Source organism: Crotalus tigris, unplaced genomic scaffold (genome assembly GCF_016545835.1).
Source record: "Crotalus tigris isolate CLP2741 ecotype Arizona unplaced genomic scaffold, ASM1654583v1 scf7180000017773.841730, whole genome shotgun sequence".
Taxonomy (NCBI): Eukaryota; Metazoa; Chordata; class Lepidosauria; order Squamata; family Viperidae; genus Crotalus; species Crotalus tigris.
Window position 1 is genome coordinate 131,571 of NW_024096624.1, and position 17,802 is coordinate 149,372.

Here is a 17,802-nt window from a genome sequence, read left to right on the forward strand (position 1 = left end):
TTTGTAGTGGTGGTGTGCTTGTGTAGATTTTAACAGGCTTATAGTTTATGCCAATCAAAAAATTCTGAGTAGCTTACATTGTGCCATATGTAAAGGTTAAAATAACAAACAATAATCAAGTCAGAATATCTGTAATTAAATCCAGATGATCAATTATCATTATCTTAATTTGGCTGTAGTAAACATAAATTGTGGGAGAATTATATTTATTGCCCTGTTTCTGGAGAAAGATTGCCATGCAGTGCATTCAGAAAGTATTCAGACGCCCTTCACTTTTGTCACTTTCGTTATGCTGCAGCCTGATTCTACAGTTGTTGAAAATCATTTTTTTCTCATTAATCTCCACTGTAATGACAAAGTGAAAACAAAATTTTAGAAATGTCTGAAATTTATTAAAAAGAAAAAACTCAAATATCACATTGGCATAAGTATTCAGACCCTTCACTCAGTATTTTACTGAAGCATCCTTGGCAGCAATTACAGCCTCGAGTCTTTTTTGGGTATGATGCGACAAGCTTTGCACACCTGTCATTCTTCCTTGCTCTCAAGCTCCGTCAGTAGTCAGCCATTTTCAGGTCCCTCCAGAAGTGTTTGATGGGGTTACGTCAGGGCTATAGCTGGGCCACTCTAGGACATTCACAGAGTTGTCCCTAAGCCACTCCTGTGTTGTCTTATCTGTGTGCTTAGGGTCGTTGTCATGTTGGAAAGTGAACCTTCGGCCCAGTCTGATATCCTGAGCGCTGTGGAACAGGTTTTCATTGAGGATATCCCTGTACTTTGCTCCATTCAGCTTTCCCTCAACCATGATCAGCCCCTGCTGCTGAAAAACAGTCCTACAGTATTATGCTGCCACCACGTTTCACTGTTGGGATGATATTGGACAGGTGATGAGCAGTGCCTGGTTTCTTTCAGACATAATGTTTAGAACTGAGGCCAAACAGTTCAATCTTGGTTTCATCATACCAGAGAATCTTGTTCCTCACAGTCTGAGAGACCTTCAGGGTTTTTTTTGCAAATTCCAAATGGGCTTTCATGTGTTTTGCACTGTGGAGAGGCTTCCATCTAACCACTCTGCTATAAAGCCCAGATTGGTGGAGGGCTGCAGTGATGGTTGTCCTTCTGGAACTCTGTCCCATCTCCTCACAGGATCTCTGGAGCTCAGTCAGAGTGACCATTGGGTTCTTGGACACCTCTCTTACTAAGGCCCTTCTCGCCCGTTTGCTCTGTTTGACTAGGTGACCAGCTCTTGGAAGAGTCCCGGTTGTGCCAAACTTCTTCCATTTGAGAATTATGGAGGCCACTGAGCTCTTAGGAACCTTCAATGCAGCAGTAATTTTATTGTAGCCTTTCCTAGATCTGTGCCTTGCAATAATCCTGTTCCTTTGACCTAATGGCTTTTACTCTGCTACAGTATGCATAGTCAGCTGTGAGGCCTTCTATAGAGAGGTGTGTGCCTTTCAAATCATGTCCAATCAATTTAATTTACCCCAGGTGGATTCTAACATGTCAGCAACGATCAAGAGAAGCGGGAGGCATCTGAGCTAAATTTCAAGTGTTGTTGCAAACGGTCTGAAAACTTGTCCTCAATGTGATGTTTCAGTTTTTTATTTTTAATAAATTTCTAAAATTTGGTTTTCACTTTGTCATTATGGGATGCTGAGTGTAGATTAATGAAGAAAAAAATTGCAATAACTGTATAATCAGGCTGCAGCATAATTGACAAAAGTGAAGGGAGTCTGAATACTTTCTGAATACAAATATATAAATATTAAATTTAGCACTGTATATGTAGAGAGGGAGGGAGGGAGAGAGAGAGGGAGGGAGAGAGAGAGAGAGAGATTAATTTAAGATTGTCTTAGTTGGGGAACTACTACTTATTTTTCTTCTACATTCGCCTCTGGAATCTGATGAAGTAACCGTTCCAGTCTCACAGATCATCTTCTTATTCTCCATCAGGCTTCTGCCAATCAGAGGGCAGGTCGGGCAGGCCGTGTGGCTGCAGGAAAGTGCTTCCGTCTCTACACAGCCTGGGCGTACAAAAATGAGATGGAGGAAACCACGGTGCCAGAGATTCAGAGAACCAACCTTGGGAATGTAGTGCTTCTTCTCAAAAGCTTAGGTGTGTGTTTTGGCAATCTTGGGTAGCAAAATATAGGGATCGCATGTTCCCTAGAATATGTTACCAAGATTTTTCACAATAGGAACTGGATCATTTTTAAGGGTTAAATTTCAGTAGATGCATCTTTTATTAAAGAGTTTTATAAATTTTACAAAAAATAAGAAACAATACAAAAACAAAAAACAACATATACAAATAAAAAACAAACATTAACCAACAAAAACCCCCTTCCCCCACCCCTACCCAAACCCCCCCTTCCCCCCCCAGGACCTCCCAGAGCAGAATATAGGCTTAATTAAAGAAAAAGTTAAAAAAATTTATAAAAAAGAATATAAAATAGAATATATATATATATATAAAGTTAAAAATTATGAAAAAACTATATAATATTTTTTTATATCAAATTTAAATTGTATGAATTTTATCCATTTATCCCAAACAGCAAGAAATTTCTCTTGCGTTTGTCCCTTTAAGAAAGCCGAAATCTTTGCCATTTCCGCCAAATGAGACACTTTAAGAAACCATTCCTGCAATGTAGGCAAAGATTCCTTCTTCCAATATTGTCCTACTAACAGCCTCGCAGCTGTAATCAAATTTAACATCAATATAATTTCCTTTGTATCACAATCAATAGCTATACCTAACAAAAATAATTGCGGAGTAAATTTTACCCTCCTTTTAAAAATTCTCTGGATATTCCACCATATCTTAATCCAGAATGCTTTTATCTCTCTGCACGACCACCAAATATGATAATAAGTAGCATCCATACAACCACATCTCCAACATTTAGGTTGTAAGTCAGGGTACATAAAAGACATTTTTTGTGGATCAAGGTGCCATCTATAAAACATTTTATAAAAATTCTCCCTTAAGTTCTGTGCTTGTGTAAATTTGACATTTCTCACCCAAATAATTTCCCAGGTGTCCAATGGAACTGGCTCACCAAAATTCTGCGCCCATCTAATCATACAATCTTTAATTAGTTCCGTTTCTGAATCCAATTCAACTAAAACCCCATAGATCCTCTTAATGTGGGTTTGTCTTTGATCCTTCACTTGCTTAATAAGATTTTCATCTTCTCTGTAAAAACCCACCTTACAGTCCATCTTCCATCTATCTAATAATTGCCTATATTGGAACCAAGAATAAATAATATTTTCTTGTGCTAACTCTTCCCGTAATTTTAACTGCCAGTTTTGTCCATCCCATTTAAGTAACTGTCTACAGGACACCATATCCATTTTAACCCCTCTTTTTATTCCTTCTATTGCATGCCAAGGTACGGCCCATAATGGTACTTTAAAATCACTTTTGTAATATTTTCTCCAAACCCTAAGTAAAGAAATTCTTAAGATATGAGATTTAAAAGCCCAATCCATTTTTTTATTAAATATTAAATAGGCATGCCACCCAAAAAGTAAATTCCATCCCTCTAAGTGAAGTATATCAGAATTTGTCAAATTTACCCAGTCACTAACTAATGTTAAAACCACCGCATCATAATATAATTTCAAATTCGGCACCTTGAGTCCTCCCCTCTCACGGAAATCTTGCATAATTTTAAACTTAACCCTTGGCTTTTTCCCTGCCCAAATAAATTTATTAAGGCCTTTCTGCCACTCAGTTAAATTGATCTCATTCTTCAAAATCGGTATCATTTGGAACAAAAAGAGAAACTTGGGTAGAATATTCATTTTTATCACTGCAATTCTTCCCATGAGGGATAATTGCAACTTTTCCCAATTCTTCAAGTCTCTCTGTACCCTAACCCACAACCTTTCATAATTATTTTTAAATAATTTTGCATTAGAAACAGATAGCATCACCCCCAAATATTTTACCTTATTAACAATTTCAAAACCCGTCAAGTTAACCAAAGTCTGCTTCTCCCGACTAGTCATATTTTTAGGTAAAATTTTTGTCTTATTAACATTAATCTTAAAACCCGAAACCAAACCATAATTATGAATCAGCTGTAATAATTTTACTACAGAATAAGTAGGTTGCGACAAAGTGATGACCAAGTCATCCGCAAAAGCTCTTAACTTATACTCTTTTTTATTAACTTCTATTCCTTTAATTTCCTGCGACTCTCGAATTTTGATCAACAGTATTTCCAGTGTTAAGACAAACAGCAACGGTGATAATGGGCAGCCCTGTCTAGTACCTTTCTCTATTGTAAAAACCTCTGACAAACCTCCATTAACGATAAGTTGTGCCGTTTGTTTTTGATATATTACCATAAGAGCTTGCAATATCTTTTCACCAAAATTCATCTCTTCCATTACTCTTAACATAAAATGCCAATTCAATTGATCAAAAGCTTTTTCAGCATCTAAAAATATCAGCCCTGCAGGAACTTGGTTGTTTTTATCTAAATATTCTAATAAATTAATAATTTGTCTGACATTATTTTTCATGTACCTTCCAGTTATGAACCCAGATTGATCTTTATGCACAAGGTAGTGCACAACCCTCATAAGCCTATTTACTAAGATTTTTACAAATATCTTGTAATCCACATTTAAAAGAGATATAGGCCTATAATTCTTAGGTAAAATAAGATCTTGATCTTCCTTTGGAATCAATGATATAAAAGCAGTACGCCATGAGGGAGGAATCTCTTGACCCTGTAAAATGCCATTAAAAAGATCACCTAATGGTTGAGTCATCTCCTCCAGTAAGGCTTTATAATAAACAGCTGTTAACCCATCCGTACCCGGTGCTTTCCCTGGTTTCAATTGTTGAATTGCTAGCAAAATTTCCTCCTTAGTAATTAAACCATTAACTTCATGTTTCTGATCCTCTGTCAATTTAGGGAAACTAACCTCACTTAAGTATTTATTTATCTCTAAAATTTGCACATTAGTAGATTTATATAATTTTTGATAATAATCCAAAAAAGATTTCTTAATCAATTCCTTCTGAGAAACTAATTTACCCTTGTAATTTATTTTATCTATTGTTCTCTGTCTCTGTTTCTTTCTCAACTGATAAGCCAACCATCTCCCTGGCTTGTTAGCATTACAAAATGTGTTTTGTTTCATAAACAATAAATTGGTTGCAGCTTGATCTGCTAACAACATATTAAATTGTGTTCTTAACAACTTTAAAGATTCTTTAATACTTTCATCAGAAGGATTTAAAATCAAAGACTTTTCTTTTAATTTAATTTCATCTTCCAATTCTTTACGTTTCTGAATCTGTTTTTGCTTATGACAGTTATTCATTTTTATCAAAATCCCACGCATAAATGCTTTCCCTGCATCCCATACCATTGACATTGAAGTCCCCTTATACATATTCAAAACAAAGTAATCCTTTAAACACTCCTTTAGTTTCTGAACATTTTTTTCTTGTCTAAATAAATTCTCATTCACCCTCCAGGATCTTCTCTCCTCTTTTTCTTGAGTCAACTCCATCCAAACTGGACTATGATCCGTCAAAGACCTAGGGAAAATCTTGACATTCTTTACTCTATTATATAAGTCCGTTGTAATCAAAAAGAAGTCAATTCTTGAGAAGGATTGGTGTCTATCTGAAAAGAAGGTAAAGTCTTTCTCCTCTTGATTACATTCCCGCCAATAGTCCCGTAATTCCCAGTCCTCTTTCATATCAAAAAAGGCTTTAGGTAATTTTGCCTGCTTAAAAAGAGGAGAAGAGCCTTTTTTGTCCCTTTGTACGTCTAAAACACCATTCCAATCCCCCATTAATACCACGGATCTGTAGTCCAGCAGATTTATTTTTTCATGTAAGAGTCTATAAAATTGTTCCTGTTGCTGATTTGGTGCATATAGTCCCACTATAAGTACTTTCTTACCATATAAGCCCAATTCAACCATCACATATCTCCCTTGGGGGTCAGACTCCACCAGACAAACTGGTAGATTTTGCTTGACATAAATAACAACTCCCCCCTTCTTCCCGGGAGCAGAAGATACGAAGTGAGATCCCAGACGGGCATTAACTAAATATTTCTGATCCTTAAGTAAAATATGAGTTTCCTGTAAGCAAATAACATCATTATTACGTTGCTTCAAATAATAAAAGATTTTTTTCCTTTTCTGAGGAGAATTCAATCCATTAACATTCCAGGTCAAAAACTTTGCCATCTCCCTTGGCCCGCAGCCTGGAGAAGACACCTTGGAGATCTGAAATTGCAACATGTGTTGCATGACTCTTGGGTCTTGCTCCTCCCACCGGCGGTGATACATTTCCAGGAGAAATCTCTTTGGCCTCTTTCTTACGTTGCTCCTTCTCTTTACGTTTATAAGCTGCACGAGTCATTCTCTGCTCTTTAACCTGCGTGTGGCGTTGCCATTCAGCTTGCAGCATCCCAGCAGAAACCGAACTTAATGCCTCAGACTGCTGCTCCGCCTCTTTGCCACTCAGGGATTTCTGAACAGGTAAAATTGAGCCTGCACCTAGGACTGAAGTATAGAATTCTCTAGCTTTATCAACCGTATTCAATCTATAACGTGTCCCCGCATGGCTCAGAACAATACCCATCGGGATTTCCCATCTAAATGGCATCGATCTAGCTTTAAGCTCATTAGCTAAGAAAGCAAAATCTTTCCTGCTTCTTAAAATTTTTGATGGGATTTCCTTTAGTATAATGACATCTTGGGCAGCTATCTGAAATCTTTTATTATAAAAGGCTTGTATGATCTCATTACGCAGAGACTTCTTCGTAAAATAAATCACCACATCTCTAGGCAAATTCTTCTGCTTAGCAATCCAAGAGTTAAGCCTGTACACTTTTTCAACTTCTCTGCGTAATTCTTCTTTGTCCATGTCCAAAACCACAGCCAAATCAGTAAGAACCACCTCCATCAGATCTTGATTCATATCTTCCTTGAGGCCTCTAATCCTCAAAGCATATTCCATCTGCCTGTACTGAAACATCAAAATATCTTCTTGTGAAGTCTCCACCTTCCTTTCCACATCTTGAATTTTATCATCAAAGGAATCAACTTTATCTTCAACTTCCTCGAGTCTTGCATTCAGCTTAACCACCACTGTAGCCAAACCTGAGACTGCTGCAAGTATATCTTGTCGCAAAATATTATTGTTCTTTTCCAATTGATCCTTCATCCCACTTATCTCTTCTTTGAAGTCAGATTTAATTTCTGATTTAAGCTGTATAGAAAGTTGCTTCATTTCCTCTCTCATTTGAGCTACAGCCTCTCCCATTATACCTCTAGCCTCTTGTGCTGAAAGTCCAGGCAAAGGAGGGGAGGGTGGTGGCTGTGCCGGTGGTGCATGTTTAAGTTGTTGTTGTGGTTGTGCAGTAGAAGCTATAGGAGAGGAAATCACCTTGGATGTTGTAGAAGGCGGCTGTCTCTTTGAAGCCATTTTAAATAACACAGTTCTCACTTCCCTTTCCCCCCCCCCAAAAAAATGAGGGGGAAAGAGAGAAAAATTTTACTTTTAAAAGAGGCAGCAAAAACACTATAATCCTTGAAAATCCAGAGAAAAAAAACCAAAAAGAAAAAGAAAATCAAAAAAGAGGATTCAATACCAAAAGCAAAAGTAAAGTCCAGTCCTTAACAGGAGAAAGTGAAACAGGAGAAAGTGAAACAAAAGACAAGGAAAAAAAACTCCGTCACTTTCAAAACGCCATCTTAATTCCTTCTCCACAATAATAAAAAAAAAAAAGGAGAAATAGTCAGAACTAAATAAAAAAAAATAAACACCTAAATTATATAAGAAAAAATCCTTTAAACTGCTCTGTCCGTTTTTTAGGAATTACTCACCAACTCTCTATAAGCACGGAGATAGAAGCGGCAGTTTCTTTTGCTTCCTAGGAAGCAAAAACAGCTGGGAGGCGGAGACAGCAAGAGCTCCGAGGGAACACTCCTTTCACCCCCTCTAGGATTAAATCCAGAGAGGGTTCAGGGGTTCTAACTCTACTCTTGCACTCTCTGTCCCTTCCCTTTGCCCGGGAAGGGAGTTCCGAGCCGCGGACCAGCTGATGCACGCTGTGCTCCGCGGCTCTGACACTTTCCCAGCTGGACGGCTAAAAGATAGCCGCCATCGCTGTCGCTCCGTACCGGAAGTCAGTAGATGCATTTTACAATGGAAGACAGAAATATCTAGACTCAAGATCATGTAGGGACTAGTAACTTGTATATGCAACACTTAGCCGGGTTGTATTTCCTCTCTTTCTTCAGGCATCAATGATTTGATTCACTTTGACTTCATGGATCCACCACCCCACGAGACTCTAGTATTGGCATTAGAGCAGCTGTATGCCTTGGGGGCCCTCAACCATCTTGGTGAACTCACCAAGGTATGATTTCTTATCCAGGGCTATTTTGTCAGGGCAGGATGCTTATTTTGAAAATAGAGTGATTGTCTATCAGTGGGCGTGAAGGTAGAAGTTGGAAAGAGACTAAAGCTTTAAATTTGTATTCAAATTCAACTACCATATACTTTCTAGTTACTCCTTAGTTAAGGTTCCATGGATACTAATCATTTTCATTATTTTTCTTCAAGAATAGCATAAAAGAGGACTTGTCATTATCACATCAACAGTAACAGGAAAGATTTCTGTTCAACTTGATTTGAGCACTAAAGTGTTATATTTTAAGTAGGTGGATCTGTATTAAGATTACTTTTCTGCTACAAAATAAACAAAGACATCTAAATAAATAAATGGTTGTATACAGCAGAGGTCTCCAACCTTTCTGGGTTCGAGGACCGGAGGGAAGGAGAGCAGCTTCAGAATTGGTGTGTGTGCACCTGTATGGGCCACACACACTGGCACAGCACTAGCAGTCCCGTTCATGCATGCGTTGGCCGCATGCGCAAATGGTCGCGCACCCCCATGGCAGCTAGCGGCCTGTTCGTGCATGCACAAACAGGCCACGCAAACCACCCAGGCTAGCTGCTCATGCGCAAATGGGCCTCAGGCACCCACCCTGCGCTAACATTCCCATTCATGCCTGCGCAAACAGGGCCGCTGGCACTAGCGCGAGTGGGGGGGAAATGCGCGCCCATGCGTGCGCGCACCAGCCAGCCATTTCTGCAGCCCGCTGGCCAAGAGCCCACAGCCCAGTCCCGGGCCACGGACCATAGGTTGGGGACCCCTGGTGTACAGTGTATTATGAGAATAAAAGACTGAAGATATACAAAGCTTTGAGGAATTTGGAAGGAGGTTCCTGGTTGCAGAGAGAAGAAACAGAAATGCAATGAAGAATGGTAGATAATTGAATGTGTTGTACCTGCTTGTCCCTTTCTATTCTTAAAAACAGGAAAGCCTGCTGGGATGGCTAGTAATAAGAACTGGTGCCACAGATGTCTTAAGCACAGATCTTCAAAATATTTGGCTATATACTTTGATCAGAAATAGTGTTTTAACTTGTGGACATATATTACATTTGTGAGAGTTTTTGTCCTTTAATTGAATTCATTAACTCTGCATTTTGTATTTAGTTGGGCCGGAAGATGGCAGAATTGCCTGTTGATCCCATGCTCTCAAAGATGATTCTAGCTTCTGAACAGTGAGTGCTTCTCTGCTTTTTCTGTGCATTTTTTAATATGTTGATAGTGGATTTGGCCTTGCTCACATTTTTTCAGGAATCACAGGTGCAACATGCTGTATCCATTTCCTGTTTCTTAGTTCAATCTCTAATTGCCTATTACATTCTTCTCAGAAAATTCCAACATATTTGAACAACAGTTTTTATGTAATTATGAAAATCCTATAGACCTGGAGTATTTTTAAAATATAAATAATAAATTGTTAAGCATAAAAACATTCCTGATTAAGTGCGGATAGAATTAAAATACATTATCATCATTAAAAAGGCTTCCAATTCTTGAGTAAAATTTTAAATATTTTGTATTCTTTTAAAGAGCACCTACACATTTGATATTGATTGTAAATTGATGTATTTGTAATGTTTCATTAGCATGTCTGATTTAAACTACGATTTTAAATCCTGTATTTGTTTAGCTTTTCATCAGTTGATTGTTAATGTATGTCTCTTCCTTTCAGTTGGTCTGTTCTCCTTTTCTTCTGAAGTTTTCTGCTTGCTTTTATTGCTATTGTTCAATCTGACTTTGTTTCCACCACAGTAACACCCAACCTCACTCTTTCTTTGCTGGAAATTCCCCAGGTACAAGTGCTCAGAGCAAATCCTGACCATTGCTGCTATGCTTTCAGTCAACAATGCCATTTTTTACCGTCCTAAGGACAAAGTAGTTCATGCTGACAATGCCCGCATGAATTTCTTCCTGCCTGGTGGAGACCATCTGGTTCTTCTCAATGTATATACTCAGGTGAGGAAGAAATGTCAAGGCCAGCTTGGCATCCTGCGGATTTTTAGAATTGCAATTCTTAGCATTCCCAGTAGGGAAGAATATTTCATATCCTGAAGAGTAGAGATGGGATTAGTGTACAGAAGAGAGGAAGAAAAATTATTATTATTATTATGCCAGATCGTGCCAGACAAATCTTATTGCATTCTTTGACCAGGTGACAAAATTAGTGGACCAGAGAAAAGCTGTGGATATAATTTACTTGGACTTCAGTAAGGCATTTGATAAAGTAGACCACAATCTATTACTTGATAAGATAGAAAAAATGTGGGTTAGACAGCATCACTACCAGGTGGATTGTAGCTGGCTGACCAGCCGTACTCCCGCTCATTTCCCTTAATGGCCAATTAATCAGTGGAACAACCTGTCTCCAGAAGTTGCGAATACTCCAACTTCTGGACTGGTTTGGACAAAATTCAGCAGCACTTTTTCGTGCGGCTGCTGATAAAAACAGAATCGCCAACGTCCGATAACGGATATGGTACAAGAAGAAGAAAGTTTTTAAGAAGAGACTGGACAGCCATTTGTCTGAAATGGTATAGACTTTCCTTCATGAGCAGCGGGTTGGACTAGATGACTTCCAAGGTCCCTTCCAACATTATTATTATTCTTAATCATCATCAACAACAATAAAGTTGGAAAGGACCTTGGAGGTCATCTAGTCCAACCCCCTGCTCAGGCAGGAAACCCTATACCAGTGGTTCTCAACCTTTTTAATGCCGCGACCCCCAACCGGTCGTAAGTCGAGGACTACTCAACCGGTGCAGCACCGTTTGCAGAATGGGACTTTTGGCGGGCTCAGCAGGGCAGAGACAGCCTGGACAATTCCTATTGGCTTTTGAAAGCCAATAGAATTAGACTCTATTCAAGAGAGTCTATTCTATTGGCTTTCAAAAGCCAATAGAATAAAAGGGAGTAGCACAGCTAAGGAAAAGGGGGGGAAAAATGGTGGACTGCGTTGTTCGGCGATCCCTGTGAAATGGTCGTTCGACCCCAAATGGAGTCCCGACCCACAGGTTGAGAACCACTGCCCTATACCATTTCAGACAAGTGACTGTCCAGTCTCTTCTTAAAAACTTCCAGTGTTGGAGCATTCTGGAGGCAGGTTGTTCCACTGGTTAATTGTTCTCACTGTCGGGAAGTTTCTCCTTAGTTCTAGGTTGCTTCTCTCCTTGATTAGTTTCCATCTGTTGCTTCTTGCCCTGCCTTCAGGCGCTTTGGAGAATAGCTTGACTCCCTTTTCTATAAAAGTTTCATTAGGTGACTTTTTAAATCCCTACCAGCCTTGTACTTATTGTAGAGTTGTATATCAAAGGTCCCTTTTACAACGACCTAACTAAGGGATTATCAAGGAGAAAACCATCCCACCATCAAAACTGGCAGGGCAAGCTACTGTATAAACAAGGGAAACCCCACTCCTTTCTAGAACTGATGATGTTATGTAGTTGGGAAATTATATTCTCTTCCATTGAATGCTTTTTTATTGCAGAGGTCATTCAAACAATGGCAATTAATGATTGCTTCTTCTGTGTGTGTTTTATAGTAGTTCTAGGATATTAGTGCGGGATTTTCCAAAGCTCGTATGGCATTAGGTTCTACTCTCAGAGGAACAAAGTAAAAAAGAATGTTTTCTGGGATTGAGGACAATAGCTGGTGTAGATCGGTTATTAATAGTAGAGAAAGTGTGGGACCCATTGAAGTGTTAGATGTTAGGCCTAGGCGATGAGGGAGGTGAGAGACCCAAAGCAGGGCCTGCACTAGGCCTCCCTCACCTGAGGCATCCCATGCTCCACTTAACGGCTTGTGCTTTCATTTAACGACCACATTGGGAGAACAGGGGTGGGGATTGTTAAGTGACATGCTTCACTTAAGGTCTGTCATGACTTCTGACTGTAATGGGCAGGCTCCATTACGATCGTAAGTTGAGGACTACTTGTACTCATTACTGTAGTCAAGTCACTGGGTGGATGGCATTCCTCACTTAAAATCCTAGCAAGGCTTTGGTTTCTATTAATTCTTCCCCTTCTCCCTTAGTGGGTGGAAAGTGGTTACTCCATGCAGTGGTGCTATGAGAATTTCATCCAGTTTCGTTCTATGAGGCGAGCTCGAGATGTGCGAGAACAGCTGGAAGGGTTGATGGAACGCATTGAGGTGGATATAACTTCCAGCGAAGGGGACTACATTCCTATCCGCAAGGTAGAAGCCCCCTATCCCTGTTATTTTCTTCTGCTCTGGATTTCCATGAGGGGCCAAAGTTTCTTGAGACAATATATGTATTTGGTATATCCACCTAATTTAGAAACTTTCATACAGATAATCACATTTTTTAAAAAATAAGAGCCAGTAATTTCTATATTTGCAGAAGGTACTTTTTGAATGTTTATTTATTGATAGTATTTTTTTAAACTGCTTTTCATCCATTATTTAATCTAGAGCAGTGGTTCTCAACCTGTGGGTCGGGACCCCATTTGGGGTCGAACGACCATTTCATGGGGGTCGCCAAACAAGGCTGTCTGCCATTTTTTTCCCCTTTTCTTTGGCCACACCCCTGGCACCTGGTGATCTATAAGTGGTTGGGGGTCACCACAACATGGGGAACTATATTATGGGGTCGCGGCATTAGAAAGGTTGAGAACCACTGATCTAGAGGCTATAAAAAATAGCTTATTTTGTGTTATTTAAATTACCACACAGTGAGTTACATCCAGATTTAGAGTAGAACCTTTGAAACTGAAAGTTGGTAGTGACTAATTTAGGCTCCACTGGTTTCCACACATTGCTTCATAAGTCTGAATCCAATTTAAATGTATTAATCATGGTTTATTGAACAAATAATACTAACCTGGTCGCTTATAAGCCATATTGGATAGATTCGCACCAAATGCTAAGCAGAAATGAAAACCATTTATGATTTAACAAATCTGTAATTTCAGCCACCAATACCATTTCTTTCATTGCCTGCCTCACTTTTGTCTCTTCCTGCTCTGTTTCTGTAGGCCATAACGGCTGGTTTCTTTTATCACACTGCGCGGCTAACCCGCAGCGGTTACAAAACAGTCAAGCATCAGCAAACAGTGTATATCCATCCCAACAGCTCCTTGTTTGAAGAGCAGCCCCGCTGGCTCATTTATCACGAGCTGGTCTTCACCACTAAGGAATTCATGAGACAGGTGAGTTAAAACACCTGCATGCACTTCTGAATCTTCTGAAGAAAAAAAACTTCTCCTCAGAGATAAAGTGTTACCCTGTGCTCAAAGGAAAACCTATGTGTGAATGTAGCAGATGCTTTAGGTCAATTAAAAATGTTGCCTTTAAGCATTAGAAAATATCAGTTTTTGACAATTGAAATAGAGGAGGAGCTGAATCCTTTGCTTGTGAATTTGTAGCATTTTACTGTAGGCTTCCTACTGAAGTGTCAAACAAGAGATTTGTGTAATATGAAATTAATTTGCTCTCTGCCTTTCCAATGGTTTTAGCTGCCTGTTCTATTCTGGTCGAACTCAGTATTTTATATACACTTCACCTTGTTATTGCTGCAGTAGTAAAGGCAGAGGTGACTTCTCATTAGTGGATTAAACGATTAAAAGAGATGGAAGAGAGATTTAATAATTAGGTATTAGTGGGACTTTTGTGGAACAGCAGTTTGGATTTCCTTTACAGCCAGTTCAGTTACCTTTATTCTTACATCTGATGCATCACGCTTGCATTTCCATCGCCCTTTGACCTAGCCGATATGCAGATCAAACTGGCTAGGGAATCAGCTTTGCCCCATTACATCAGCCCATCCTGCCCATTCAAACAGGGAAGGCATGCTAAAAACCCTATCAGTCAAAGAATTTAGACTAGCAGGAGCTGGGAAGAGGGCTTTCTCTGCCGCTGCCCCTGTATTGTGGAACATCGTGCCCTCAGAGGTGAGGAAGGCCGCCCAATTTTTGACCTTCCGCGAAGGGTCAAAACATGGCTCTGCGCCCTTGCATGGGGGGGGGGGCGAGGGCATAAAGATTCATATAACCATAGGACTGGCTGGCCTCATGAGAAACACACACACCCCTCCCGCCACCTGTATTAACTACTACCTCCCCATCTTGGAATTTTTCACCTTTGGAAACTTTTATAATGTTGTGTTTATAATTATAAAAATTTTAATCCCAAATTATTCTGGTTTTAATATTTAATTTTGTTGATATTGCACACTGCCCTGAGCCCCTTTTCAAGGGAGATGGGTAGTTAGGAATATGAAATAGCTATCATCCATCCAGCCATCTGCCTGCCTGCCTATAATATCATATATCATATCATATCTATCATATATATGTATCTATTTATCTTCTATCATCTGTATGTATCTGTCTATCAATCTGTCTGTCTGTCTATCATCTATCTATCTATCTATCATCTATCTAAATATGTATCTGCGTATCCAGAGGCAGTGCTGAAATCAGAAGGAAGCTAGCTGGAGTTGCTCTTGTGTTTTCTGCAGGTGATTGAAATTGACAGTACATGGCTGCTGGAAGTGGCCCCTCACTATTACAAGGCCAAGGAACTAGAAGACGCCTCAGCCAAGAAACTGCCCAAGAAAATGGGGAAGACACGGGAAGAGCTGGGATAAAAGAAGAACTTGCCTTCAATTCTGACTTTTCCAGTGCTCAGCAGCACTTTTGGACACTTTTTTTGTAGAGCTGTATAGTTTTACTGTTAACTCAGAGGCATAAAATAAATACTTTTTTAAAAAAAATAAGCTCCCCTGTATTATTGCATTTTCTTTCTAGACAAGTTTAATCTTTGTGTTAAGAAATCGATTTCTTCTTTAAAAATATGCTCTGGAATGCATACAGACAGATTTCAGTGTTCAAATCATCTTCAACATTTTAAGACAATGTTGTAGCACCATTGTCTTTGTATGCGGCATTCGTGGGATTTTTCTCTCATTTTTGTAATTTGGGATATAATTATTGACAAAAAGACTTCCTGTAAGTTTTATCACTGAGTAGGCACCTGAACCTATTTGGGGCACTTTGAATCCAGCAGCAAGCTAAGCCTTTCAGTTCCACTAAAATAAGCAAATAGGTATTTTTATTTTTCTCTATTTTGTTGGAGGTAATAAGCAAGAACAACCAGTTATGCATGATGCTGAGAAGCTGCATTCCCACGGCTGCTAGAAATCTTAATAAATCTCAGCAGCATGTCATATAACAATTGAATACCAGCAAGCAGTATGTAGTATGTCGTGCGTTTGACTCCATGCACCTCTCACAAAGCCTGGATTTGTGTGATCAAGGATGCTAACACAAAAGATAGAATGGTACACAAATACGCGTTGTAGGTAGCATATTCTGAAAATAATTTTGGAAAACAGATATTTTCAGTATATGCTACCTGCAACACGTATCACAAATTCAGACTGAAGGAAATTTTCCATTTCAGATGGAGGCATTTGATAGAGGGGTATTATGCACCAAACCAAAACAAGTTCTGCTCTTCGGTCCCTGCTTTAAAGGCCTGAAAGTGACAATCTTATTTTTGGCTGAAAAGTAAGACTTTTAGACATTAGATTATTAGATTTATAACGCAGCAAAATTAACCTGGCCGTAGCTTTCTGGAGGAATTTTGAATGTAAAATTATTATTGGAACGTTTTAAGAATGTTGAAAACAAAATGCAGCTAGTTCTCAACGTACAACCACAACTGAGCCTTAGCAACTTCTGTTGCTAAGTGAAGCAGTTGTCAAGTGAGTGGCACCTCATTTTTTGCTACAGCTATTAACGTGAATCGTGTGGTTATTAAACAACTCTTCCCCCTGTTGACTTCGCTTGTCGGAAGCTGGCTGGGAAGGTTACCAAGTGGCAATCACATGACCCTGGAACAATGCAGCTGTCATAAATGCCTGTCAGTTGCCAAGTGCCCAGATTTGGAGCACATGACCATGGGGATGCTTTTGACAGTTAAGCGTGAAAAACGGCCATCTCTTTTAGTGCCATTGTATAACTTGGAAAGTTCACTAAACCAGGGGTTCTCAACCTTGGCAACTTTAGGACTTGTGGACTTCAACTTCTAGAATTCCTCAGCCAGCTTTGCTGGCTGAGGAATTCTGGGAGTTGAAGTCCACAAGTCTTAAAGTTGCCAAGGTTGAGAACCCCTGCACTAAACGAATGGGTGTATGTCGAGGGCTATAAGTGGAACTGAAGCACGGGAGAGATTAAGAAAATAGAGCCGTCGTAGCTCTTCTTTACCACTACCCATGCATGTGCCTCGTGCCCTAAGAAGGTGGCAATGGCAAACTACTTCTGAAAAATCTGGCCAAAAAAAAAAGTGCACGGACCGGAGTCAAGACTGACCCAAAGGCAGTTAAGTTTTACATGGAATTCAAGGGTTCACAATTAAAGATGCTGGGGGAATAATGGTTTCCTGCTTTTCAGCGCTATCGGATCTGAACTGCAAATAGCCAGCCAGGCAACCGCTGGACGCAGCACCAAGACATAGAAAACTCTGCTGTGCAATATAGGTAGTCCTCGACTTAACGACGACAAGCGCGCTCAAAATTTCAGTTGCTAAGGGTGACAGTTGTTAAGTGAATTTTGCCCCATTTTAAGACCTTCCTTGCCCCAGCTGATAAGTGAACCACTGCAGAGTTAAATTAGTGTACGGTTGTTAAGTGAATCTGGCACCCCCATTGACTTTGCTGGTCAGAAGGTCGCAAAAGCTGAGCCCACGACTCTGGGACACCGCAAGTGTTATGGCTCAGTTGCTAAGCATCTGAATTTGGATCCCGTGCTCATGGAGAGGCTGCAACAGTTGTAATGGTCATAATTCCCTTTTTTTCAGTGCCGTTGTAACTTTGAACAGTCACTAAAGAAACTTGTAAGTTGAGGACTGCCTGGAGTGGTCATCTGGATTTTTGCAGTCTAAATCTTTCACTATGTTTTTGCTCCTTTCGTTTTTCCTGCTGACTTGTTTTATCCCGTTTAATGTCAACATCTTCGTAGATTCATTATGGCGCTCCGAGACGTATCCTCCATTTCTTCTTTCACATCCTAGCCTTTATAGCAAGAGCTACCATCGAAGGAAACCAGCTAGGCCAGTGGTGGCGAACCTATGGCACGTGTGCCAGAGGTGGCACTCAGAGCCCTCTCTGTGGGCATGCACGCCATGCCCTGGAGATGGCAACTGTCCCTCTTTAACCAGCCGCCTGCTAACCAGCCGAGGTCCCACGTGGCCGGATGCATCTCGGCACGTCTGGTTTCCCTCCCTCCCCCCCCATTCCGTCATTCCTGGCCTTGCATGCTCTCCTTTTCTCGGGCACAACCCACTGCATCGCCTCCTCAGCTGTCATCCGGCCATCCATCACAGAGACGGCT

The 17,802-nt window shown here is 40.0% G+C and overlaps 1 protein-coding gene across 2 annotated transcripts in view; it reads left to right on the forward strand.

The window, feature by feature from the left end:
• DHX16 (DEAH-box helicase 16) overlaps window positions 1-15,182 on the forward strand; it is a 36,018-nt gene extending 20,836 nt beyond the window's left edge. For both annotated transcript variants that reach the window (XM_039341863.1, XM_039341864.1), the window contains 7 exons: window positions 1,957-2,119; window positions 8,296-8,414; window positions 9,560-9,627; window positions 10,246-10,408; window positions 12,482-12,643; window positions 13,444-13,617; window positions 14,928-15,182. In XM_039341863.1, the coding sequence (XP_039197797.1) occupies window positions 1,957-2,119; window positions 8,296-8,414; window positions 9,560-9,627; window positions 10,246-10,408; window positions 12,482-12,643; window positions 13,444-13,617; window positions 14,928-15,056 (978 nt within the window). In that variant the 3' untranslated portion in view covers window positions 15,057-15,182. The remainder of the gene's footprint in view (window positions 1-1,956; window positions 2,120-8,295; window positions 8,415-9,559; window positions 9,628-10,245; window positions 10,409-12,481; window positions 12,644-13,443; window positions 13,618-14,927) is intronic.
• The last annotated feature ends 2,620 nt before the right edge of the window (window positions 15,183-17,802 follow it).